Source organism: Cebus imitator, unplaced genomic scaffold, assembly GCF_001604975.1.
Source record: "Cebus imitator isolate Cc_AM_T3 unplaced genomic scaffold, Cebus_imitator-1.0 Scaffold260, whole genome shotgun sequence".
Lineage (NCBI taxonomy): Eukaryota > Metazoa > Chordata > Mammalia > Primates > Cebidae > Cebus > Cebus imitator.
The window spans coordinates 1,552,406-1,568,610 of record NW_016107575.1 but is presented as its reverse complement, the minus strand read 5'-3'; the positions used below and the strand labels follow the sequence as shown (position 1 = coordinate 1,568,610).

The 16,205-nt window shown below is 44.7% G+C and overlaps 1 protein-coding gene across 1 annotated transcript in view; it reads left to right on the top strand.

Moving 5' to 3' along the window:
- SLC37A3 (solute carrier family 37 member 3) overlaps positions 1 to 7,884 on the top strand; it is a 58,016-nt gene extending 50,132 nt beyond the window's left edge. Inside the window, 4 exon segments of the mRNA XM_037728271.1 lie at positions 4,100 to 4,165; positions 6,217 to 6,321; positions 6,324 to 6,419; positions 6,422 to 7,884. Of these exon segments, the coding sequence (XP_037584199.1) occupies positions 4,100 to 4,165; positions 6,217 to 6,321; positions 6,324 to 6,419; positions 6,422 to 6,462 (308 nt within the window). The 3' untranslated portion in view covers positions 6,463 to 7,884.
- The last annotated feature ends 8,321 nt before the right edge of the window (positions 7,885 to 16,205 follow it).

The following is a 16,205-nucleotide window of genomic DNA, read 5'->3' as shown; positions in this document are numbered from 1 at the left end:
GATACATCCCATTGTGGAAGGACCCTCCATTTTTTTCAGTCCTTTTTTTTACTTATACTTCTAGATTCTGTCTGCAAATAAGCTAAAACCTCATGAGACAGACAGACCCTTCTGCCCCAGCCCACCACTCCCTTCTTTCCAGGCTGAACTTGGTATTCCATGGCAGGGGGTGCTTCTTGTTATCCCCACCTGGCATGTGGACACCACCTTTGCTGTCTCCCGTCTCCCTCTCCCAGACACTCTACTGCATACACGTTCCTTCCTGGGCCCCACCAGACATGGCCATGGACTCTGCAGCTGCTTCTGAATCACTTGCTCTGCTTCCTGTGTGTCCAAAAATCTATGACTGTATCTCAAAGGGCGGCTCATGAATGTCGGCTATCAGAATCATCTGGGATACTCATTAAAGTACAGAACACCAAGTGTACTGCAGACTCACTGAGTTAGAACCTACGGATCTATATTTTCAACAAGCCTTTTTGGTAATTGTTCTGCACTTGGATGTTTGAGATCCCTACGCTAAGATTGGCCTGCTATACTTAGTCAGAACTATTTACATTGACCTTTTTTTTTTTTTTTTTTTTTTTGTTTTTTTTTTTTTTGGCACAAATTGAGGCTTTCTCTGGGACAGGTATCTCTTTTCTGGGACAGTCGTGAATTATGCCTCTTCTAGGATATGCCACTACAGATCACAGAGTATGAATTTTGTAAAAATATGGATTTGAGAGTCATCTGTATGGATAAAAATAGTTGAACCTGTGGAAGTGGGTTTTTTATGTAATGGGAAAAAGAATGCTGGCCAAGCCTCAGGGAATGCCCAGTGGTCAAAGAAAGAGGAAGACAGCAGAGTAACCTGTAGTCAGGAGAGCTGTGTTTGAGAAGGTGTTAGTAAGGTCATGGACGCAGAGAGGTCAGGAGAAGGAGAACTGAGGGATTTGTCTCTTAGGCTCTTAGTTGTGACATCTAGGAGGTCATTAATGGCCTTGAAGATTGTTGTTGCTTCCTTGGTGGGGGTGAATTGCTGATGTCTGATTGCTAGTGGTTAATGAGAGAGCAAGTATTGAGGTAAAGTAAGGCATCTTAATACATTGACTACCTAGCCGTGTTTGAATAGTCTGTATACACTTGTTAATGTCTGTTCTTCCCACTGTAATGTAAGCTTCCTGAGTGCAGCATTTTGTGTATGTTCTTCCATGGCCGTTGTACCTAGTGCAGTGCCTGGCACACAGTAGACATTACTTGTGGAATGATTGTAGAATGAATGACTGATAGGCTTAGTATATTTTACTGTAAGACTAAAGGGCAAAAAACCCAAACAAACAAAAACCTTAGCAAAGGCTTGAGAAATGTGCTTACCTGATCATGCTCTGGTGTGGGAATCAAAAAATGCTCCTAGCCATCAGTCCCGACAGCTTCATCTATGGGGTAGAGAGTGACTGCATTAGGCACCCTTTTTCAACATTATATTATTTGAAGTTATCTTTCTTTACGAATGTTTTCTTCACAAACTAAATGGGTGGATAATAATGAGTATTTCAGGAAGTTTGCTTTTATTTAGAGCGCCTCACCTGCCAGTACCTAGATCCCTCACTGTGAACTCGGGTCCTAGACTGACCTTCGTGGTTGGGGAAGCATGTCCCGAGTAGATCATTGTTAGCTTTACTCATTCCTCTTCCATGGTGAGTTTTGAATGATTTCCCATCCCAAACTCTGTGACTTAGTGTTAAACACTGTCAGTCCTTTTCTTAGCCAGTATACCAACTTACCCTGAATAACTTTGTTGCCCCCATCTTTCCCTGACTTCCCAAGTAAAGAATTGTTTCTCCTTCAGGTTGCCATGGCGGTTGATGTGGTCCTCTGGTAGGCACCTGTCTTGGTGTAAAGGTGATACACCATGGCAAGTGCTCTGCTTGCTGCCTTCATTTTTGTGTTTCCAATGCTTAGTGCTTTTTTTTGACACATACTGGGGGTTCAGTAAGATTCAATTGCAGTATCTGCCCAAGAGAAATGAGAACAAATGTCCACATTAAAACTTGTGCATGAGGCTGGGTGTGGTGGCTCATGCCTGTAATCCCAGCACTTTGGGAGGCCAAGGCAGGAGGATTGCTGAGGCCAGGAGTTCAAGACCAGCCTGAGCAACATAGTGAGACCCTCATCTCTACAAAAAAATAAAAAATTAGCCGGGCATCGTGATGTGTGCCTGTCCCAACTACTTGGGAGGCTGAGACGGGAGGATTGCTTGAGCCTGGGAAGTCAAGGCTGCAGTGAGCCATGATCACACCACTCCATTCCAGCCTGGGTGACAGACTCAGACCCTGTCTCTCTATTTTTAGTTGTTTTTGCGGCAGGGTCTGGCTCTGTCACCCAGGCTGGAGTGCAGTGGCACAATCTTGGTTCACTGCAACCTCTGCCTTCTGGGGCTCAAGCGATTTTCCCACCTCAGCCTCCCAAATAGCTAGGACTGCAGGTATGCACCACCACACCCAGCTAAGTTTTGTATTTTTTTTAGAGATGGGGTTTCACCACATTGCCCAGACTGGTCTTAAACTCTTGGAATGAAGTGATCCTCCTGCCTCAGATTTCCAAAGTGCTAGGATTATAGGAATAAGCCACTTTGCTTGGCCGAGACTCTGTCTCAAAAAAAAAAAAAAAAAAAAAAAAAAAGGCAAAGTTGCAGTCCGAGTTTGGAGCACCCCTGTGCTTCCTTTAATGGATGATTAGATCTCTGCTTTTTTGCTTCACATGATGTGATCTAATATAAATCACACAGTTGTTCTGCATTAATTTTTTTCATATGTACATTTCAGTAATAATGTGATCAAATAATATGGGTTGCCCTTTTGTGTCTGTGACCAAACTGATTTTTGACAAAGGTACCAGGACCATTCAATGGGGAAAGGATGGTCTCTCAGTAAGTAATATTGGGATAACTGGTATCCACGTGAAGAGAATGAAGTTGGAGCTGAGGAGTAGGGGAGGAAAGAAAAGAAAAAAGAATGAAGGGCCAGGTGCAGTGGCTCATACCTGTTATCCTAGCACTTTGGGAAGCCAAGGCGGGTGGATCGTGAGGTCAGGAGTTTGAGACCAGCCTGGCCAACATGGTGAAACTCTGTCTCTACTAAAAATACAAAAATTAGCCAGGGATGGTGGATCGAGCCTGTAATCCCAGCTACTTGGGAGGCTGAGGCAGGAGAATCGCTGGAACCTGGGATATGGAGGTTGCAGTGAGTGGAGATTGCCCCACTGCACTCTAGCCTGGGCGACAGAGCAAGACTCCATCTCCAAAAAAAAAAAAAAAAAAAGGACTGAAGTTCTAATGCAGTCTACCTCGAAAGCATTATGCTAAGTGAAACAAACCAGACATAAAAGGACAAATACTGTTATTCCATTTACACAAAATATCTACAATAGGCCAATCCATAGAACCAGAAAGATGAGGTTACCAGGGGCTGGGGAGTTGGGCAGTTAATTGCTTAATAGGTACAGAGTTTCTGTTTGGATGATGAAAAAGTTTGGAAATAGATGGTGGTGATGGTTGTATGAGTGTAACTGACACCAATGGATTGTACACTTAAACATGGTTAAAATGGCAAATTTTATGTCAGTTATATCTTAACCATAATAAGATAAAAAAAGAAAATGGGTTAAATAAGTGCAATTAGATCCTTTTCAATAATTGAAAGAAAAGTAAAAGAATATGCTGCAGAATGTGAAGGTAGTGTAGCAGTACTATAAGCAAACGGCGTAATTGGAAAATGAGTGGCATACTTAAGGACAAATGGTTTTGGAAGCATCAATTATAGTACCTTTCATTGGAAGAAAGAATGATTAAATGGGAGTGGCTTTCGGATGTTCATCTTCCTCTCTAAATAGCAAAGTGAATAAAAATAAACCTGAACTGACAACTTCTGTCATACAGTTTTTCCATTTGGACTCTGCATGCTTACAAAATGAGGCCATTAATCACAGCAGGTACATGTATGTGGAAGAGCTTGGTAAACTTCAAAACATACAAACCCTGCTCCCTTCTTATTTTCTAAAATAGCCGTGTTTAATCTACTTTATAAAGAATTATATTGTATTTTTTTCTCCCTTTTAGTATTTAGTGTCTCTGATCCGGGACAAGCTAGGATGGATGTGGGTTTTCTACTTTTTCATTCTCATGGTAAGTGTGTGCCCTTTAAAAAAAAAAAAGTCATTTTTCTTATTAAGTTGAAAGCATTTACTTAAGTCATTTCTTGAAACCAGCAAAACTGCTGATTGCTTTAAAAGGCCCCTTTATGAAAAGTAACATTTTATTAATCTAAAAGACACATTGTTCTTTTTTTTTTTTTTTTTTTTGAGACAGAGTCTTGCTCTGTCACGCAGGCTGGAGTGCGGTGGTGTGATCTCGGCTCATTGCAGCCTCCGCCTACCAGGTTCAAGTGATTCTTCCACCTCAGCCTCCTGAGCTGCTGGGATTCCAGTCACCTGCCACCACTCCTGGCTAATTTTTGTATGTTTAGTAGAGATGGGGTTTTACCATATTGGCCAGGCTGGTTTTGAACTCCTGACCTCAGGTGATCCACCCGCCTCGTCCTCCCAAAGTGCTGGGATTACAGTGTGAGCCACCACACCTGGCCTCACAGTCTTCTTTTTAAGAAAGAAAAAGGCTCTCAGTTTGCTCTTGACCTCTGTCTAATGAATATTGCCATTTATTATTTCAGAAAAACAACAATAAGAGACTTATTTAAAGAATCAACAGCCCCAAATCAGTGTACTCTTCCAGGCTACCCTCTATCTGCAGAATATAATTTGGAAATTCTGAAGCAAATTACAATGTACACTAAGCAACACAGAGTTAAAACAGAAGCATTGCTGTAATTAACACTGTTACGTATCTTGGTTCTAAAATAGTGGTAGTTTCTTGAGGAAATATTTATTATGCCCTAGACATTCTTGGCTGGGATTCAGTACTTTCTTGGAAATAGCCAATACAGAATAAGGCCTTGTTTTTATTTATTTATTTATTTTGAGACAGGGTCTCATTCTGTCATCCAGGCTGAAGTTCAGTGGCACAATCACAGCTCACTACAGCCTTGACCTCCTGGGATCAGGTGGTCCTCCCACCTCAGCCTCCTGATTAGCTGGGACTACAGGTGTGTGCCACCACGCCTTGCTAACTTCTTGAATTTTTTGTAGAGGGGGTTTCGCCATGTTGCCTAGGCTGGTCTTAAACTCCTGAGGCTTTGTGCTTTTAAAATGTTGCTCTCGAGGCCGGGCGCATTGGCTCACACCTGTAATCCCAGCACTTTGGGAGGCCAGGGCGGGCAGATCACGAGGTCAAGAGATCGAGACCATTCTGACCAATATGGTGAAGCCCCATCTCTTCTAAAAATACAGAAATTAGCTGGGCATGCTGGCACGTGCCTGTAGTTCCAGCTACTCAGGAGACAGGCAGGAGAATCACTTGAACCCGGGAGGTGGAGGTTGCAGTGAGCCGAGATGGTGCCACTGCACTTCAGCCAGACTCTGTTTCAAAAAAAAAAAAAAAGACAAGTTGCTCTCTGTTATGAGCTGTGACATACGCAGGCACGTTATTGATGGGACAGTGCTCAAGACAGGACGACTACCTGAGAGAGTCTGGAATGTACCAGGATGCACTCAGTATCATGTCCTCCAGTCCAGGGCGGTGTAATTGAAGGCAGCCTCTGCCACCCCTGCTCCAGGCAGCTGTCCTCTTGCCTTGTTCAAGGAGCCCTGGGATAGTCCAACTCCAGGAATTCCTCGGAGCTTTCATCTAATTCCCATCTAGCTTCCAAAGACTGGGCCATATAACTTGTGTTCCATTTCTGACATCCATGCTAAGTAGAGGGAAGGATCTTCTGATGAGCTTTCTGGTGTGATCGTACTAGGAATTGTGGTAGAGAGAAACTTGATCTATGATAAGGATCATTGTTGTTAATCTGTGCCTCTGGTCTCAATTCTCTGCTCTGCCTGTGGCAAATTATTTGTGTACTTCATTCTTTTTTTGGCAACTGAAATGTGATGTTAAGTGTTTTGTACTATTAGCCCTAATTTTCAAAATCATTTTCTAATTCATTGAAGATTAAACGTTATCTTTGTATGAAGTCAAAATGAATGTAATTGTCCAAATCTATTATTATGTTCAAAACATGACGCTCTAACAAATAATTAAACTGTTGCTGTATATTTAATACAATTTTCTCTTCACAGACAAGTTGTACAATTGTGTTTATCTCGCCGTTAATAGTGAAGGAAATATTCTCTCTCATGCGAAGGAGACAAGCTCACATATTGAGGGAGTGACTGGTGCCCGAGAGACAGAACAATGTCAGCCACATGAGGACCATTAGGGCTTCGAATCTGCCCTATTCGGGGTTTGTCCAGGAGCTCCAGCATGACCTTGGACTGTCAGACCGTCTCAACACTGCCAGCCACCTGAGATCTGACCAGCCGTGAAGGCTGCGCTAGTTTTTTACACTACAGGAATTACTGTTGACGATTTTTGTTGTTGTTTCATGAATGTGCAGAATGACCTCTGACTCTGCCATCGTCTTTGTTTGGCACGTTGAGGTTTAGCCTTAACTGTTGTTTTGGACTTGGACTTTCTCTAGCCTGGAAAATTGAGTGAACAGGAGGGAAAGCCACGCGTGGTTTGTATTGGTGATTTGTTCCACAAATGGAAGAGATCATTGCATTTCACTTTGGTAATGAAGTTTACGTAGAGTGGCTGATCTTTCAAGCATCAAATCCTGATAAAATGCTCAAGCTGGACTGAGCTGCAAGCCTGCCTTGGACAAAGAATCCCTCTGTTCACCGTGGTGGGAAAGCTCACACCACATGCCTCCTGACTGGCTCAGCCACTCTGTCTGATCTCAAAGCCATTCAGCCCAGAAGCACAAATATCTTCAAATTATTGTCAACTTGTTCTCCTCCATCTTCATTCAAATGAGCTTGGACTCCTGGAAGTATTTAGTCTTCCTTTCAAGGACATCAGTTATCTTGAACATTCCGATGTGTAACTCGCAACTCAAGCACTCAGCCCCAGATTTGTTGTCTGGGAACCTTAGGATCCTCTAGGATGCTAATCTGCTTAGTCTATTTTTAGAGGATTGATCTCTGGCACAGCCGGGTTTATGGAGTTACCTCAGCAGAAGACTAGAATTAGAGAAAAGGGAAAGACCTTTTGTTCTAGTAAGTGTCAAGTACAGATGCGCTTTGCCCTATGATGGGGTTATGTCCCAGTAAACCCATCGGAAGTCAAATGTATTTCGTACACCTGATCTACTGGACGTCATAGCTTGCCTCACCTACCCTATATACTCAGAACACTTAGATCAGCCTACAGTTGGGCAGAATCATCTAACACAAACTCTATTTTATAATCAAGTGTTGAATATATCATGTCATTTATTGACTACTGTACATTATGTTGAAATTGCAACCATTTCGCACCACTGTAAAGTCCAAACATCAGAAGCTGAGGACTATCTGTGACATTGAATCACATTAATGGATTACCAGGACCTGCGGGGTATTCATTCTTTAGAAAAATATATATATCTTCAGGGCTGTGAATTCTGTACTAGTGATCAATATTTTAAGATCCTTCTGTATACATATATATATATATATATATATATTTTTTTTTTAATTATATAAGCAAGCTAGGAGGAGAATGTGCAATTTTGAGGGATTCCTAATTTGCATTGGGTTAGGGAATATTTTTCAACCTCTTGCTTTATACTCTGATATGGGGTGTGTTTATGAACTTGTTGATGTTATTTAATCATGCAGATTTCCAATCAGTGTATTGCTTATTTACTGACAAAAAGGGAAAATACGAAACACAGAAAAGGACAATAAACTGACTTTCATAATAAATCTCCATTTCGTTATTGAAATCTATATATCGTGAGGGCTGAGATTCAGAACGTTATCAGTGCCATAGTGTTTCCCAATCCTGAGTGCTCCCGGGTGAGCTCACGCGACCCCACAGCATTGCTGGGTCACATGCTCCTTCACCTGAGGCGCTGGGGTGGCTTCGTTTCCATCTGTTCTGTGAAAAGCATGCCCTTTCCCATTGTGGAAGACTGTGCTCCGTGTGGATGAATCGCCCGGTTGTAAGTTGAGAGCCGCCTGTTTTCTTATTGAACCTCTTGTCTGGCATTGGCCTCGGAGTTTTCTTTCCAGTTGCACTGTGGATGTGGTCTCATCTTAGTGTCCCCACGCTAGCCAGTGTTTTCTTACCCAGTTGAACCTTAGGTCGGTGACTGTTCCCCTGACCTTTCTATGTTCCCTGAGCTGTACTGAAAGGAAACATTTCTACATTTTTTTTCTTTTTGAGACAATTTTGAGACAAAAGTCTTGCTCTGTCACCCAGGCTGGAGTACAGTGGCACGATCACAGCTCACTGCAGCCTTGACCTCCTGGACTCAAAAGTGATCCTCCTGCCTCAGCTCCCAAGGAGCTGGGACTAGCCTCCCACGTAGCTGGACTGTGTGCCACCATGCCCAGCTAATTATTTTCAGTCTTTTTATTTTTTGTAGACACAAAGTTTCACTGTTACCCAGGCTGGTCTCAAACTCCTGGGCTGAAGCGATCCTCTTACCTTGGCCTCCCCAAGTGCTGGGATAACAGGCATGAGCCACTGCGCCCTGCCTGAAATGAAATTACAAATAAATGCTCAGCACTGGACAAAATGAAATAAGGATATATTTCCTTATTCTAGTTCTGCCAGTCTGCACAGGATTTAACTTTTTGGGTTTTTTTTAGATGGAATCTCAATCTGTCGCCCAGGCTGGAGTGCAGTGGCGTGATCTTAGCTTACTGCAACCTCCACTTCCTGGGTTCAAGCAATTTTCCTGCCTCAGTCTCGCAAGTAGCTGGGATTACAGGCACAAGCCACCATGCCTGGCTAATTTTTATATTTTTAGTAGAGACGGGGTTTTGCCATATTGGCCAGGCTGGTCTTGAACTCCTCAAGTGATCTGCCCACCTTGGTCTCCCAAAGTGCTGAGATTGCAGTCGTGAGCCACCATGTCCAGCCAGGATTTAACTTTAATGAACACCTGAGAGTTCACTTTATTTTCTTCTTAATATCTTCTCCCTTGAAAAGGGAAGAGAAAGCCATAGTGAAAGCTAACTTGAAAATGTATCCTTTCCTCACAGCCAGATCTCATGCTCCCTAGGTTGAGATAAAATGTTGCATTTTGCCTTTTCTTTTCAGAAATTGTTTTTTTTTTTTCCTTGCAGTTTCAAAGGAGGAAATGTCTCTCCTCACTCCTGTTTATTCCATCCTTTCCTGTTTCCCAAGGAACCAGAGTGCCACAGCATCCATGCAGAAGCTTTGGAGGAGCTGCCGTGCCTCATGATGTTCTGTGGGATGGAGAATGTGCAATGCTGTCAGCCCTTTCCCCTTCCCTTTTCCTTTTTTTTTTTTTTTTTTTTTTTTTTTGAGATAGGGTCTTACTCTGTTGCCCAGGCTGGAGTGCAGTGGTACGACCATGGCTCACTGCAGACTCAACTTCCTGGGCTCAAGCAATTCTCCCACCTTGGTCTCACTCTGAGCAGCTGGGGCTACTGGTGCACACCACCACACCCAGCTAATTAAAAAATTTTTTTTTGTAGAGAAGGGTTTTTGCCATGTTTTCCAGCCTGGTCTCAAACTCCTGAGCTCAAGTGATCTGCCCACCTCGGCCTCCCAAATTGCTGGGATTACGGGCATGAGCCACCGCACCCAGCCCCCTTCAAAACCTCCAGAAGTCCTCCTGCCTCCCAAATCAATATGTGGTAAAGCCTTTTGTTTTCCCTACTGGCTTTTCTGACTAATGTCCTAGTTTTCTTTTTGCAGCTAAACCCTTTGAGTTTACAGACAGTGTCTGCTGCCTTCCTGTCTTTACTACTGATTTCCTCCTCAACAAGGCAACTGTTTATCTGTTCTCCCAGGACAGTCCTGGTTTATACCTGTCATTCACCATAATCATCAATGGCACTTCCTTTTGCTCTCCAAGTGTCTTGGTTTGAACCCCTTATCCCGAGCCTCTGGCCTCCTATCACCCTACAGAAACCATGCATGAGGGTCATTGAATTTTAAGACTTTTTTCCCCTCATCCCTTAGTTGTGCTTGACACCTGTAACCACTTCATCTTTCTCAGGACTTTTTATTCTTTGGCTTCTCTGGCATTTTAATTTATCGAATCTTCTTATAGACTATCCCTTTTCCTGAGTTCTCTTGTCTGCTCACCCCTGTGCTGGTTTTCTTTCTACTTTCCCCGATGAACTTTTTTTTTCTTCTCCGAGACGGAGTCTTGCTCTGCCGCCCAGGTTGGAGTAAGTGGCCTGATCTTGGCTCACTACAAACTCCGCTTCCCAGGTTCAAGCAGTTCTACCTCAGCCTCTTGAGTAGCTGGGATTATAGGCTCGCACCATCATGCCCGGCTAATTTTTGCATTTTTAGTAGAGACGACGTTTCATCATGTTGGCCAGGATGGTCTCAATCTCTTGACCTTGTGATCTGCCCTCCTCAACCTCCCAAAGTGCTGCAATTATAGGCATGAGCCACTGCACCTGACTGCAATGAGCTATTTTTGTAATCTACCAATAACTCTGTCAAGTACTTATTGAACAAGAAGCCACTAGAGAGAGGAATGGCATCTGTTTGTTAATGACTGTCTGGTGTATAGTTAAGAAAGCCCGTCTCAGGGGAGGGGAATGGGCTCGACTTATATAATCCCAACCTCTTCTCCCTTCCCCACATTGACCACTCTGCCAATTGCTGCACTGGTAGTTTTCAACTCTTTAGGTCATAAACGCTTTTGAGATTCTGAAAGCCACTTAACCTCTCCCCAGACTGAAATGCCTATATGAGAAAATATTCACAATTTTCTTACTGAGTGTTCATGGCCAAATCTTGAAGCCCATCATTGGACCACAAAGTTAGAAACCTTGGTCAGGAGAATCAGGTGCCTGGGATTGAGATTCTGCAGAATTCAGTTTCACTCGCTTTCTGTACCGACTCTCCCGTTGGCTGTCTACATGAACCTTCCGCAGCATCAGACCAGTTAGCTCATTACTCACTGCAAATGGCAGTTGTGCATTCGTACCTTCTTGTCTTGATTAACACCTCTCTGTCATACCCCTTTTTTGCTCCCAGCTTTGTGAATCTTAATTTTTCCCTCAAGGCTTGGCCAGGCACCATTTTCTCTGAGGAACCTTCCCGAACCAGCCTCGGCCCTTCCTCCTCTACCATCGCTCCTTCTCTTGGTGGTAATGTCAGTGTTGCTTATTTGGTGGTTAGCTGTTTCTGTCTTCCCTATTTTTGTATCTAACTCCCCAGGGAGACTGCTGCTCTTTTTCTGCAGTGCCCAGCTCCTCACATGGTTGGTGCAGAATAAATGTGGAGCGTGTTGGGAAGGGCGGAAGGAAGATTCGAGAGTGGAAGGTGGGCAGAGCAGACCAGGGCAAAGTGCCTCCCTGACCCTACTACGCACTGTCTCGCCACCTGCCTTACACAGGATGCCGCACACCTGCAATGAATGGCCGCAGACTGTCGGCACTGCCCAGGTTCTCAGCTACATGGCTTCTGAGTGCATTCTCCTCTCCTCTGGCTCTTGGCAGCCTCACCAGCTCTCCCTGAGGGCTCAGCAGCAGTGAATAGTGAGCTCTTTTGCTCCAGTACGAATCTCCATGTTATTCAAGCTACTCTCTTTATTCCTGCTGTGTGTTTTTACTTGGCCTGTCCCTTCCAAGCATTCAAACTCTCTTCATCCCTCATAGTCCCCTTTGGTGCCCCGCCTCCATGAAGCTTTTCCTGATAGCCCTACTACTAATGCTCTTTTCCTTCGGGAAACCTCTCTTGAGAGTCCTTATCCATAGACCACACAGTCTGCCCCAGGCTGATTGGTTTTATTGCCTTATTTTGTTCTCCATTGTTTTTGGCTAAGTTGTCATTTCCTCAATTAGAGTGAGTCACATAAGTGAGGACCCTGGCCCTGGACACAGCACCCATTTCATTACTGGCTGATTTTCCTTCCCACCTTGTCTCTTCTGTCTTTGCCTTTAGAGTCAATGCCATTTCCTTGTGCTTTTCTTTAGGCCATTTCTGGTGACATAAAGTTTGTTTCAACTTACATCTAGAATAAATCAAATTAAATGTGAAATACTGGGTGGGCATGATGGCTCATGCCTGTAATCCCAGCACTTTGGGAGGCTGAGGTGGGCGTATCACTTGAGGTTAGGAGTTCAAGACCAACCTGGCCAACATGATGAAACCCTGTTTCTACTAAAAAATTAGCTGGGTGTGGTGGTGGGTGCCTGTAATCCTAGTGACTCTGGAGACTGAGGCAGGAGAATCACTTCAACTCAGGAGGCAGAGGCTGCGGTGAGCCAAGATCGTGCCACTGCACTCCAGCCTGGGTGAAATACTGATATTTACATATACATGATCATGGATAATACAAATCACTTCAATGGTTTTATATTTGTGTGTGTGTTATGTGCAGCGTAAGAGTGATATGTTACTATGTGACTTTTTGGAAGTAAGAACATATGCATGTTACATAGTTAATTGAATAACTTGAAAAGTTATCTCATACTTGAAAAGTTCTGTACGGGACACCCAAGGTGTGGTCTTCCAGCCATTAGTGAAATAATGCTTCATTGGTGGATGCATCTTTAAAAACTGATGTTATTCACCACTCTGTTTTATCCCCGTCACATTCTGAGGTCTGCAGGTGGTTCTGTAGTTTATGTGTGAGAACCAAGATTTAGAGAGTGTAAGTGACTTGCTGGGAGTCCAATCATCTAAATAACAGAACCAGGATGGAATTAAAACCCAATTTTTTGTTCCCATTTATTTATTTTATTGCATTTTAGGTTTTGGGGTACATGTGAAGAACATGCAAAATTGTTGCATAGGAACACACGTGGCAGTGTGATTTGCTGCCTTCCTCCCCATCACCTACATCTGGCATTTCTCCCCTTGCTATCTCTCCCCAGCTTCCCACCCCCCACCGTCCCTCCCGTATTTCCCCCCAACTGACCCCAGTGTGTAGTGCTCCCCTCCCTGTGTCCATGTGTTCTCATTGTTCAACACCCGCCTATGAGTGAGAACAAGTGGTGTTTTAAAACCCAATTTTTAAAATTTAACTTCAGTGGCTTTTTTTCTGCCATGCAGCCTCTCCGTTAATTGACTCTTCCCCTGGGCTTACTTCCAAGGTGTAAATTGGGTGAACAGTTCTCATCTTTCTCTAGGGCCAGAGTCCCACGGGTGAGCAGAACTGTCATATCTGTGCCTTTGTGTGGAAACCACCTGTGCCCTGTTCCTGGTGCTGGGCTGTGGCCCCACGGGGATGTCCGGGCCACCCTGGCTGACTGGCCTTGGCCTCTCTTTAGGCGGCCTTCTGCACTAGATTTGCCTTATTATTATCTTTTGAGATGGAGTTTCTTCTTGTTGCCCAGGCTGGAGTGCAGTGGCACAATCTCAGCTCACTGCAGCCTCTACCTCCTGGATTCAAGTGATTCTCCTGCCCCAGCCTCCCGAGTAGCTGCGATCACAGGTGCCAGCCACCACACCCAGCTAATTTTGTATTTTTAGTAGAGATGGGGTTTCACCCTGTTGCCCCGGCTGGTCTTGAACTCCTGACCTCAGGTGATCCACCTTGGCCTCTCAAAGTGCTGGGATTATAGGTGTGAGCCACCACACCAGGCCTAGGGTGGCCTTTTTAAACAGCACCTCTTCACGCTTTTTCCTGCATCTTCTGTTTGAGTGTACGAGTTGCACCACCTACTTCATAAACTGCTGCGTTAGTGTTTCTCCCCCATTCCATGTCTGCACAGTCAGAAGAGGTGTGACTGTTTCTTGTGCCCGGTTGACCCAGGTCTGACTTGGGTCCCTGCTCAGGCACCCCTCTTTCTAACAAATGTTGAATTGACCTTGAACGAGATTGTTGCTTCTAAAATGCTGTTGGTCAGCTTTTTACTGCTTCTTCTTGCCCTCTGTTTATGGAATTTTTGTTTTCTTTTTGTCCTTTCATAAATTAAACAAAAAGTAGCAGAATTGTTTGAAACTGTTTTTAATCCCCTTTAACACTGTGGCACAGGAAGCTGTCATGAAACACAGATAAAAGGGCTACCCTGTTGGACAGGAATGTTCTTTGGATTTAATGGGATAATTGTATTTAGGTAAAACCTTTCATCTGAGGACTTCAAAGGCCTTTACCTTGTTTAGCAGTTATTATCACACCCAACAGAGTGACATTAGGGTACCACGCTCCTAGATTTTGTGTGTGTGTGTGTGTGTGTGTGTGTGTGCATTTGCTTATTTATTTAGCATTTTGTTTGTTTTCTTAGGCTCACCATGGAGTCTCAGGAACCTAACAGCCTTGCAGTTGATTTCCATTAAAAAATCTACCTAACAAATAGCAGACACAACTGGCCTCTGTGTCCTGGAATGAAATGTTAATTAGGTTATAAAATAAAGAGCAGCCATTCTGGAGCCAGGAAGGTGGGGCTGGGAGCGGCAAGAGTAGTGACCAAGGTACCCAGAGAGCGCTGCTTCCCCACCTGCCCCTGGTGGGTTTTACCTTTATTGCTTCTACTCTGGTTCCGAAAAGAGATTCTTCTGTGAATAGAGAGTCTAGAGCCACATACTCCCCCTTAACAGATTTTTTTGTTCGTTTTTTGAGACAGAGTCTCGCTCTCTTACCCAGACTGGAGTGCAGTGGCGCAATCTCAGCTCACTGCAGCCTCTGCCTCCTGGGTTCAAGCGATTCTTGTGCCTCAGCCTCCTGAGTAGCTGGGATTACAGGCGTCTGCCACCACACCCAGCTAATTTTTGTGTTTTTAGTAGAGACAGGGTTTCACCATGTTGCCCGGGCTGGTCTTGAGCCCCTGACATCAGGTGATCCGCCTGCTTCAGCCTCCTAAAGTGCTGAGATTATAGGCACGAGTCACCGCACCTGGCCAACGGATCTTTTGAGTATGCCTGTGTCAGAAGGAATAAGTTAAACTAAGGCCAAGCCCCGCCCCACCCTTCCAGCCCCATTCTCTGCAATCCGTTAGAGCCCATTGGCACAGCCTCTGGATAAAGGGATTGGATCAGTGGTGAAGGGAAGAAGCTTTCAGAGAAAAGCCTGGTAAGAGTGGCCGTGGGATGCCCTGTACTGTCCCCTTTGCGGTCCCCTTCCATGTGTATCTGGTCTGGAGCTGTGGCCCAGCCATGTCACTTTCTCCCAGCTCCTTTAATGCTGCAGGGTCGTCGTGAAAGAGGGTTTTTTTTCTTTTTTTTGATATGGAGTCTCGTACTGTCGGCCGCCCTATGGTGCAGTGGCGCAATCTTGGCTCACTGCAACCTGAGAGAAGGAGATTTTTATACCATTGGTTATGTTTTCCTTCCCAAGGAAGCAGTTCCTGCCCTGTGAAAACCTTTTCCCCATGGCAGGCCGTACACACCTCGTGGCTCAGCAGGGGGAGACAAAGTCCCAGACACTTCACTTGCCTGAAGGAAAGTGCGGTGCGCTCTTATTTCAGTCTGTTTATATCCGTTTATTTAGACGCCCTCCTGGCCAGTTATTCTCTCTCTGTTTCCCCTCTGTGTAAGTCCTCAGTTCCCTCCCCTGGCCCCCTATGTCTGCTGCTAACCCCCCAGTCCCTTGTACTGGAAGATGCAGAGGACCTGGAGATTGTCCACTGAGGCAATTCAGCCTCAGAATCCCCCGGCTCAGCCTGTGCTAAAGTCTCAGGTGAGGAGCCTTAACTTCACTCGAAATCTCACTCCCTTATATTAGCTCTGTCCACCTTTTTCTTCAGCCTTGATGTCTCCAGACCTCTGAACTGAGGCAGCTGGGGAAGCAGAGAGCTTCAGTCACCCCCTTCACCCCTCACAGCTGGGATCCCTCTACCATGAAAGCTGAACAGAGTCTCTGAATGGACGGTCCACCTATTGCAACCCACATTATCTTCCACCAACTCTTCCTTCTATCATCTGGAATCCAGCTTTGAATTGAGTTTAGAGCTCAGTTGGCTTCCTCCCTCCCTGGTGTGTGAATTCCTTTGTGTCATCTCTACCAGCTGGCCACTAACCTGTCCATGGAAACTGTCCCCTTTCAGGGACAGAGCATGCCCTCCTGGGGAGACCATTGCATTGTTGGAGAGCTCCGATGGTTAGAATGGTCATTATCCTATTCACTGAGAATCTTTTT